This window comes from Eutrema salsugineum, unplaced genomic scaffold, assembly GCF_000478725.1.
Source record: "Eutrema salsugineum unplaced genomic scaffold, Eutsalg1_0 scaffold_7, whole genome shotgun sequence".
Taxonomy (NCBI): domain Eukaryota; kingdom Viridiplantae; phylum Streptophyta; class Magnoliopsida; order Brassicales; family Brassicaceae; genus Eutrema; species Eutrema salsugineum.
The window spans coordinates 2,054,477-2,065,343 of record NW_006256486.1 but is presented as its reverse complement, the minus strand read 5'-3'; the positions used below and the strand labels follow the sequence as shown (position 1 = coordinate 2,065,343).

Sequence of the window (10,867 nt, the reverse complement as noted above, 5' to 3'; positions counted from 1 at the left end):
TCGGCTTCACCGCCGGTGGTGCCGGAGTTACGTCTCATATATAGGATTCTTCTTTCAACCTTAAACAACCATTATTCTCACAATGTCTTCAGTAATCTCACAAGTGGCTTAGCAACTAAACCTAGAGAGAAAGACAATAAAAACAACAAAAGTGAAGCAGAAGACTGGTAAAGAAAAGGAGAAGAAAAAAGCCATCGAGGCAACAAAGAAAGGTCACTCCTAAACCCTAAATCCTTTAAATAGGTGTCAATGCATGTATGTATGAGTGCACTTACAACGAATACTCATCATCAGAATATGTCTTACGCTCTTCTTCTTCTCTGTAATTTTGACATTAAACATCTATAGTCACCATTCATCAATATACCAACAGTTACCTAAATAATTGATAATAAATACCATCAATCCACAAAACAGTTTTATGCAAACCCTAGCTTGATCTCTACCTAGCTCTAACCTTTTTCTTTTTCTTTTTTTTTTCATTCTAATCGATAAAGCTTATTGTAATATATATACATATAGGTAGCTTTGGGTGGGATGGTTGAGCTTCAAGAAGAATACTATTATGCTAATCAATTGCCTCCTAGAAAGGTAACGTATATTTATATAAACCACACGATTGTTTAGCTGCGTATAAGTTTGTGCATCTTTTTTTTTTTTTTGATGCACATACACTTAAACACAAGCGTAAACTAAAAAAAGAACTGTGGTCATCATAAGTCGAAATCAGTTCTTATGCATATGATTATTGTAATAAAATATTTTGGAATTTGATGTATAAAATAATGCAGTACAAAGGGAATGGGAAGAAGAGAACCGAACCCGAAAGTAGCTCGAACTCTAGAATCGAATACGGTATTGTTGTTCCACTTCACCACTTGGATAACCCGAGACCGTGGATCTCAAGGATTATCAGTTTTTTTTTTTTTTTCATTTTCATAATTATCGTTAGATTATGTTTATTTTTTATCCTTTAAGATAAGTATTTCTTTTTGCTTACAGAGACTTTTATGGCACAACGAGATACAACCTGGAAACTAAATCTTCTATTGGCATATATGATATTATTTTACAGGAAAGTCTACTATTATATACAATCATCCATGATCAAATCACTTATGAAAAATATAATCAATTAGCTGTGTTCTTAATTTCTTATAGACATGCTGTAGATAGAGGTGCTATTTCAGAAAATGGCTCTCTTATTGCTATGTCATGTGATTACATATTTTCACAAGATTTCATTTCTCTCTCACATTTTGTTCTCTCCTCATCCCTCTCTCTCATGAAGAAGCTTTGTCAGTAACCATCCATTCACCACCACATATTTTTTTTTCTGGAAAAGGAAAAGGAAACAGAAAAATAGAAAAAAGTCAAAGGTCAAACCTTAATAAGGTTACGCCATGCCCCATGTGCAGTCGATTGGCTATCAACATCCGCCGATCATGTCCAAAAATATATTTCGCCCACTTGATCTTTGGGTTTTGGATTTTCGTAATTATTTTAGAATTTGGTCAAGAAGTCCGAAATCTTCAAAACCGGATTTATCAAATTTTCTCGAAAAATTCAGAGATACCGACTTCTTTAAGATATCTACTTGATACCCCTAATTCACTATACATTATGATGATGTCTAGCTATGCAAACATATAATACATGAAATATATAATACACATATGTATACGTTAAGTTAAAATAAATACACATATTGACATACGTGAACTGTATATCGCCCACTTGGCTACAATGTTCGCAAATCTTGTAATAGAACTGCCAGATTGATATTGACCAGCAATTTTGTTCTTCGTTTTTTGGTTTTTTGGTTTTTTTTTTCTTTGAAGTCGTGGTCGTCTCTCCATACTCAGTTCTATTGGTGCATGTATTAGCTCCTCACCAACCATGCAATATTCTTCTGACTTGTCAAACCGTAAGGTTTATTTTTTAATTTTAGGTTTATTGGAATACATTAAGGATAAACTTGATAGCTAAAATAAATAGAAAATTGTGTATGTATAAATTTAATCATTTTATAAATGGTGGCCCTTTTATAAATAGATGTATACACTCTGAAATGCCGTTATAGTTTTTTTTTTTTTTTTTGCTGCAGTTATTACTTATTAGGTTATGAAAAATAGAGAAGAATACGATTTTTTTTTTCAGTATCCTCAAATTTTGAGTTATATTAAGATGAATTGCAGCTTAATGGCAAATTAGTAGTGAATTAAACAAAAAGAAAATAGAATATTCATGTGTTTCAAAACTTTAAAAATTCAAATTGATGGTGTATCATTTAAAGTCGCAAAAATTTCCTCCGTATATGATTATCAACGTAAAGACATTTTTATACGTCAACGAATTAACGGTAATAAAAATCGCAATTGGTCACCTCTACCAAAACGTTGACTTTGAGCTCTCAATAATAATAACCAGTAGGTCCATTACTACATACTATACTAACGCGGTTCAGACAAAAAAAAAAAATTTCCCACTTTTAGTTCTTAAATTAAACCACATAAATGTTCATTTGATTCCTCATTTTCTAATTTGCAAAACAAAAGAACAGAAGATCCAAAGTGACGAATGAACAATGGCGTTTCCTGCTTGTCTTCTCTTATTTTTTCTGCAACTTTTCTCAGCTTTATATCTTAGTCTTGCTCAAGATCAGTCAGGTAAGAACTAAGAAACCAATTTTGTATCATCTTCATCAAAACCGGATTGGTTTCCAATATATTCTTCTTATCTTCTTCCTCAGGATTCATCACTTTGGATTGCGGTTCGCCGAGAGGAACTACCTTTCGTGAGAGAACAACAAATCTTACTTACATCTCCGATGCAAATTTCATCAATACCGGTGTTGGTAGAGGCATCCAACAAGCGTACCGGACCCAATTTCAGCAACAAGCCTGGTATAGATAATATTCTCACCCTCAGTCAAATTAGTAGCTTAAAGCTCAAGTTATTCTTTACCAATTTATTTAACTTCTTTCACAAGGAACCTACGGAGTTTTCCACAAGGCATACGAAACTGCTATACCCTAAACCTAACCACAGGCGATAAATATCTGATCAGAGCAAGTTTCTTACACGGCGGTTATGACGACAAACCCTCCACGGAGTTCGAGCTTCACCTCGGGCCTAACCTATGGACTAAAGTTTCAACCACAAACGAGACACAAGCATCAGTAAATGAGATGATTCATGTCTTGACCACAGATCGTTTACAAATATGTCTGGTCAAAACAGGAAACTCAACGCCTTTTATCTCCGCTTTAGAGCTTCGTAAACTCATGAACACAACTTACTTGACTCAACAAGGGTCATTGCAGCTCTTCATCAGAGCAGACGTTGGCGCAACTGTTAACCAAGGCTACAGGTTTATCTCATGTCAGAAAACAGAGTTTTTGCTATGGATAAAAAGCTCTTAAAATATGCTCTGTTTTTCTTTGTTTTAGGTTCGGAATCGATGTGTTTGATCGTGTCTGGACTCCGTTTAACTTTGGGAACTGGTCGCAGATCAGTACCAACCAGACAATAAATGTCAACAATGACTATCAACCACCAGAGATTGCTATGGTCACAGCCTCTGTTCCAACAGACCCGGACGCACAGATGAACATTACGCTAGTCGAGGTCGAGCGCAATGTGAGATTCTACGTTTTTATGCATTTTGCCGAGATTCAAGAGCTCAAGTCCAATGAAACAAGAGAGTTCAATATCATGTACAATGACAAGCGTATCTACGGACCCTTTAGACCGCGTAGTTTCACCACTGATTCCGTATTTACCCCTACCGAAGTTGTCGCTGATGCAAATGGACAGTACACGTTTTCGCTTCAAAGAACAGGAAATTCGACTTTGCCTCCCCTCCTCAATGGCATAGAGGTTTATTCGGTTAAATTGTTGCCGGAGCAAGAAACCGATATTAAAGAAGGTTGGTAACTAAAACTAACTATAACTATACTTTTGTGATTTGTTGTTGATCAAGAACCAAACTTTTACATAAGAAATTCATTTATCAGTTGATGCAATGATGAACATCAAGTCGGGTTACGGGGTGAACAAGATTGACTGGGAAGGAGATCCTTGCGTGCCACGTGCTTATAGGTGGTCTGGTGTTAATTGCAGTTACATTGACAATGAGAAACCGAATATCATTTCTTTGTAAGTACAGTGTTTGTTCTGTTTTCTTAGAACAGAGTTTGACTTTTTCTTTATATGCTTTTTTACAAATCGTTTTAAAATTTTTGTTCTTTTGAGAACAGAAACTTGTCTGCAAGTGGCTTGACCGGAGAGATATTGGAATTCATATCAGACCTTACCAAATTAGAAGTTCTGTAAGTAGTTAATTATCCTCAAGACTCTTAGAAACTGTGGCCAAGTTGTGATTTAAAGTCAGATGTTTTAATATGTTTCTTTTTTTTTTGGCCTTGATTTTCTTTCAGTGACTTGTCTAACAATACTTTAACTGGTTCGGTTCCTGAATTTCTAGCAGACATGAAAACCTTAAAACTCATGTAAGTTCAAGCGTGAAGAGGCACAGATTTTAAACTTTTATAAGAAAAAAGAAAGAAAACTAATATTATGTAACCTCTGTTCACTATGTTTTGTGCAGAAATCTATCAAGCAATGAGCTAAACGGTTCAATCCCTGAAACTCTCCTTGATAAAGCACGAAGAGGATCGATTTCATTAAGGTAATCCATGCGTATGAGCCTAAAAAAACAAACAATCAAACTCTTAGACTTTTCTCATTAAATTTAACTTTCAATCACGTATATAAAACACTAGTATCGAAGATAATACCGGGCTCTGTTCATCCGGTTTGTGCGCCACAACAAAGAAGAAGAAGAAGAAAAACACGGTTATTGCACCTGTTGCAGCATCACTTGTTTCAGTATTCCTCATTGCATCTGGAATCGTTACTTTCCTTATCCTTAAGAGGAAGAAGAGAGCCAAGCTTGGTCTTAATCCCAATTCAGGTACCGGTACAACACCGTTACATCACCACGGTTATGAATCCCCCGTGATATCAAAGAACCGGAAGTTGACTTACATAGATGTTGTCAAGATCACAAACAACTTTGAGAGAGTTCTTGGTAAGGGAGGTTTTGGTGTGGTTTATTACGGCGTATTAGATAACCAACCAGTAGCTGTTAAGATGCTCACTGAGTCTACTGCTCTTGGTTACAAACAGTTTAAAGCTGAGGTAATAACATATTGATGAATAGCTATTGTTCTCCAACTACATAAAAAAACGGTTTTTAATTGCGTCTTGGATTCTGTTTCTGTATTTTGTTAACTTGTTAGGTTGAGTTGCTTCTTAGAGTTCATCACAAAGATCTCACGTGTCTTGTTGGATATTGCGAAGAAGGCGATAAACTGTCTCTAATCTATGAGTTCATGGCGAATGGAGACTTGAAAGAGCATTTATCAGGTCTGGTTTGTATACAAAGAAAGTGTTAGAAACATTTTGGGGGTCTGGTCTGGTTTTTAAGATTCTGATACTCATGTTTGAAAATAAAATGGGTTTCAGGGAAGCGTGGACCGTCGATACTAACTTGGGAAGGAAGGCTTCGTATAGCAGCGGAATCAGCTCAAGGATTGGAATATCTACACAATGGATGCAAACCGCAAATAGTTCACCGTGACATTAAGACAACTAACATCTTATTAAACGAGAAATTCCAAGCTAAGCTTGCGGATTTCGGGCTTTCACGGTCTTTCCCACTTGGAACTGAAACTCATGTCTCAACCGTAGTGGCAGGAACTCCTGGATACCTAGATCCCGAGTATATCTCAATCACTTCTCTCAAACAACATTACATTCTTGAAATCTTTTCTTGTTAACTCTTTAACATTTTGTGGTTTGTTTTTTTTTTTTTTTTTTTCACAGATACTACAGGACTAATTGGCTGACCGAGAAAAGCGACGTGTTCAGCTTCGGTGTTGTTCTGCTTGAGCTAGTAACGAACCAACCAGTGATAGACCAGAAAAGGGAAAGACCACATATAGGTGAATGGGTTGGTTTGATGCTATCAAGAGGAGACATTAATAGCATTGTGGATCCTAAGCTTCAAGGAGACTTTGATCCGAACACGATATGGAAAGTCGTTGAAACCGCTATGACTTGCCTGAATCCATCTTCTTCAAGGAGACCGACGATGACTCAAGTGGTCATGGATTTGAAAGAATCTCTGAACATGGAGATGGCAAGAAACATGGGAAGTCGTATGACGGATTCAACTAACAATTCTTCAATCGAGCTATCCATGAATTTCACAACAGAGCTTCATCCTGGAGCTAGATGAATCAAGTCTGTATAGAATCTGTTCGAAGCTGCAAGTTTCTTTTGTTATGTTTGTGATTGAACAGAGTCAGTCTTAATTGTGTTGTAAAATTCGGTTTGGAAAGGATAAAATTCCGTTTTGGAAAGAGTAAAATAATTTACTAAACTGATAAAATTAATTTAACAAAATTAAAAATGAATATAAACGTTAGTAACATTATTAAAGATATATTTGCAACGCCAATAACCATTTAGACAAAGGTAAACACACTGCAATGCCACCTATCAGTTTATAAAACAGAGAGAGCGGAGGTTACTTCTGTCCCTTAAGAATAAGGTAAGAGTTATTATGAAACAAATACAAAGAAGAGATCATATTTATAAATAATAGTAATATGTAACCTAGCGTGCCGTGGGGTTCACTTCAGTACCAAATGTCATGGTCACTTCTCGAGATCCATTGGAGTCCATATCTCGACTCGTTCCTCCCCTCGAGTTTTCAAATGTTAAACACTCGATTAGTTCAATAACAACTTGTGACATGGTTGGTCTACTAGTTGAAGAAGCATTGACACAAGTCATTGCTAGCTCAACAAATTTCCAAGCAGAATCAGAGTGGTAATCACCCTTAAGACTTGGATCTGTTATGTTTCTAATATCTCCTTTGGTAACCATTAATCCCACCCATTCTGCTATGTATGGTCTTTCACGACTCTGGTCAATCACTGGCCGATTTGTTATAATCTCCAATAAAACGACCCCAAAGCTATACACATCGCTCTTTTCTGTCAACCAATTTGTTCTGTAATATCTGAAAAGATGTAAGAAATATGTTCAGCGTTGTTAATGATTTGAAGTATGAGGTGAGCATAGATGTGTGCAAAACGATAGCTAAGTACTCTGGATCAAGGTAACCAAGAGTTCCTGCAACAACTGTGGAGACGTGACTTTCTCCATCGTTAGAGAATGATCTCGAAAGCCCAAAATCAGCAAGTTTGGCTTGCAAGTGTTGGTCCAACAATATATTTGCTGGCTTTACATCTCTGTGAACAATTGGTGGTTTGCATCCTTTATGCAAATACTCCAACCCTAGTGTAACATATTCATTTTTTTTTTTAATCCAAGTATATCATATAAAACTAAAGCTCTTGATAGGAGATGATTGGTTCATTATATCATTAGGCTTCACTAACCTTGTGCGGCCTCGAGTGCTATTTTTAGTCTTTTTTCCCACCTTAAAACAGAAGAGTCGTGCTTCCCTGTGTGTTTGAACTAGGACATAAGCTTATGTTCGAGAGGGACATGTTATCATTGGACTGAAAATTGATCCAAGACATATTTTAACTAGGCCATTAGCTTATGTTTGAGAGGGACATGTTTTCATCTGACTGACAATTTGATTAAGATGTGGTGTCTGATATGTTTATTCAAATTTCGTTTACCTGACAAAAGCTCTTTCAAATCGCCATTGGCCATGTATTCATACACGAGAGCCAAGTCCTTCCCTTTTTCGCAGTATCCAACTAGGTTTACCAAATTCTTGTGATGGACTCTAAGAAGAAGATCAACCTAAGAAACCAACACAAAAATACAAATATATGGTTCATATTCAGCAAGAAGTGGTAAAAGACACTTGCATAAATAAAGGTTGTGATTTACTTTACGAGTACCTCTGCCTTGAATTGCTTGTGCCCATGAATTGAAGCCTGAGAGACTACTTTAACAGCAACTGGTTCTGTACCATTTACATATCCATGATAAACCATACCAAACCCTCCTTTCCCAATAAGCCGTTCAAAGTTGTTTGTCATTTCAGTAACCTCTGCGTAAGTAAACCTCTTCTTTTTCGTTATTCTTGGCGGCTCGGATGATGTTGGGACTCTACCTTCTTCTGCAACACAAATGATCAATATGATTTTGTAGTTTGATACGTATACTAATACTATATAAATGAAGATTAATACATTTTTCATGAATACCATTAGTCTTTGATGATTTTTTCCGTTTGAGAACAAAAAACAGAATCAATGCAGTTGCAATAACAACCAATGAAGCAACTGATGCGACAACCGGTACAGTTATACTCTTTTTGGGATGACCACCTTCTCCAGGTTTATTTACACATGACCCTTCTGTGCAAATTAGCCTAGGGTTGCCTTCAACACTTTGGATTACAAATGATATTCAGTATGTGAAAAGAGATTAATTAAAGTGTATAGTTATCAACAATATCAGAAAAGTCTTACTTCAACTTCAGTCCTTTCTTCTGTAGAAGCTTTTCAGGAAGTTGGCCACTAAGATTGTTTCCACTTAAGTTTCTGTTAAAGTAGAAAAATGATTTATATATAACACAAATAAGGAATTTAAAGACCTTTTTTTAATGATTCATTTGGACAGTACTCTTATAAAGTCTTACATGATCAAGAGCGATTTCATGTCAGCTAGAAACTCAGGCACAACACCGGTCAAGTCATTATTTGTCAAGTCCCTAAGCATTTGATGAAAACATAAAATCCATCACCAATAAACAAAACAAAACAAAGAAAATCTCTGCTTTTTTATTTTTGTATTCATGTATGTGTGATACTTACAATTCTTGTAGATTGGTTAGATTCTGAATGGCAGGCACGATGCCATTGGTCAATCCACTTGAAGACAAATTTCTATTGATACAGTTATGAATATGTTTCACATGTAATATATTTAGAATAGAGAAATGACTGAACCATATGATACAATGGTTGGAAAATCTTACAAGGAAGTGATTGTTGGTGGGGTGGAACTATCAGTGTTGTTGCAGTTTAGACCAGCCCACAAGAACTGTTTGGGGACACATGGATCTCCTTGCCAACTAATTCTACTCAATCCATAAGCAATTTGGATCTTCTTGATAGCAACAACTGGCATTTCATAGTTAATGAAATCAAGAATTAAATATACATGTAAAGCTCCAATTCATATGTCTTCAAAGATGTAAATTTACGCACCTTCATCTTGGTTTGTTTCTGATTGAGGAAATTCAACAACAGTAAAAATTTCAATAGCATTGATGAGAGGAGGAAGAGTTGACTTTGTTGTTTTCACCAACTGCAAGAGGCAATTCCCTCCTTTGCATCTCAATGTCGATTCGGGTTTGGTGAGCAGAGAATCTATTCTTAAGAATTTAGGACTATAAGGTCCAAAAAAAACTTCTCCATTCAGCAAAACATTGAATTCCCTGGTCTCGTTGGCTAACAAAGTTTGAATCTCTGCAAAGTGGAGATAAATGTGAAACTGTGTTGTAGAATCCTCCATGCTCCAAGGAATATTCCATGTCCCATTATCATTTACATAGGTTGCAGCCGATGCCATTGCACCTTGCGGCGGATCATAACCATTAGAAGTGTTTACATTGAGAGTTGTACTTACTAGAGTCCACTCCTTATCTACCAACGGGAACCACCTACGGTCATAGACATCATCAGGGTACCTGCCAAAATCTTGTATTAGAGATAAACAAAAAAAGAAAAAACCATGAGTAAGTATCAAAGATATAACCATTGTTTCCATTTTTCTTCATCCAAGATAGGCAATGGCGTCAAATCAAAATTGTACCACGATCCAAGATAAAGATTCCTTGTCACAAATCAAAGTTTACTTACCGTAAAATGCGGCCTGAACCGTTAAGATAACTTCTGGATAAGAACTGCAAGGAGCTTTCAATGCCACTAATGTAAATATCACTTCTCAGTGGCCGTAGCTCCAAGGTCGATATCATCGGCGTAGTTGTTCCAGTCTTAACAAGACAGATATGCAAAGAGCTTAACCTGGACTTGTGAATAATCTCCACGTACTTACCACCTCCGGTAGCATTCAAATTTACGGTTGTCCACTTATTAGGGCCAAGAAACAGATCAAAGTTTGGGATAATATTAAGACCATCGTAATTTCCATAAAAGAAGGAAGCTCTAATCAGAAAATTTGTTCCCTGCGTGACCTTGATGTTGTAACAATTCCGTTCTCCATCTGGAAAGTATCTCAGCGTTACAAACGCCTTTTCGAAGTTTCGCTCAGAATCCTTGTGGACTCGACCGTTCTTTCCACTCTCGATGAAACTAGCATCCGAGGTGAACGTTAATCTGGTTGATGGATCCACGTATGGAGACCCATCAGGTAACAATCCGCAATCCAAAGTGATGAATCCTAGTAAAAACAGAGGAAACAGAGGACGGAAAAGAAGAAGAGTCTCTAGAAATTAATGTAATCGATTAGAGAATTTGAAAACATAATACAAGGTTTGCAAAAAGACTTACCTTCTTGATCCTGTGCTTGAACAAAATTTATAAGAGCAAATGTGATAACAAACACAAACAAAACTCCATGAAGATGCCTCTCCATTTTCTCCTAGTCTTTGAGGAATTTGATATCAACATCATTCCAAGTCCCTGAAATATTAATCTGTGTAATCTAATCAGCTGGACATTAAAGAAATCTGTTTGATTATACTAATAAGCACATAAAGTGTCAACTACTAATCAAAAATAATAAAGAATATGCTTTGAAAACCTGGAAAGTTGATAACTTCTTGCAACATCGACCGTTA

At 36.3% G+C, this 10,867-nt stretch overlaps 2 protein-coding genes across 14 annotated transcripts; one reads left to right on the top strand and one right to left on the bottom strand.

Moving 5' to 3' along the window:
- The first annotated feature begins 2,455 nt into the window (after positions 1–2,455).
- LOC18010761 (LRR receptor-like serine/threonine-protein kinase IOS1) lies at positions 2,456–6,428 on the top strand. The gene is made up of 12 exons (XM_006392931.2): positions 2,456–2,669; positions 2,753–2,906; positions 2,993–3,373; positions 3,453–3,931; positions 4,020–4,161; positions 4,263–4,334; positions 4,443–4,514; positions 4,613–4,693; positions 4,788–5,205; positions 5,307–5,433; positions 5,533–5,788; positions 5,893–6,428. Exons 1-12 carry the CDS (start codon positions 2,588–2,590, stop codon positions 6,305–6,307), a joined length of 2,679 nt encoding a protein of 892 aa, XP_006392993.1. The 5' UTR covers positions 2,456–2,587; the 3' UTR covers positions 6,308–6,428.
- Positions 6,429–6,687: 259 nt separating this feature from the next.
- Positions 6,688–10,662, bottom strand: LOC18010760 (probable LRR receptor-like serine/threonine-protein kinase At1g51820). 13 transcript variants are annotated; one of them, XM_024150293.1, is made up of 14 exons: positions 10,578–10,662; positions 9,927–10,467; positions 9,475–9,754; positions 9,273–9,354; positions 9,041–9,185; positions 8,877–8,948; positions 8,702–8,773; positions 8,532–8,603; positions 8,265–8,449; positions 7,956–8,176; positions 7,728–7,854; positions 7,479–7,544; positions 7,185–7,374; positions 6,688–7,096 (listed from the first exon to the last, which is right to left on the bottom strand). In XM_024150293.1, exons 1-14 carry the CDS (start codon positions 10,660–10,662, stop codon positions 6,688–6,690), a joined length of 2,547 nt encoding a protein of 848 aa, XP_024006061.1. The 13 variants fall into 13 exon arrangements, with proteins under 13 accessions (XP_024006061.1, XP_024006052.1, XP_024006053.1 ...); XM_024150284.1 differs by having other exon boundaries at positions 7,956–8,173; positions 8,217–8,449; positions 9,273–9,754; XM_024150285.1 differs by having other exon boundaries at positions 8,223–8,449; positions 9,273–9,754.
- Between the last annotated feature and the right edge of the window lie 205 nt (positions 10,663–10,867).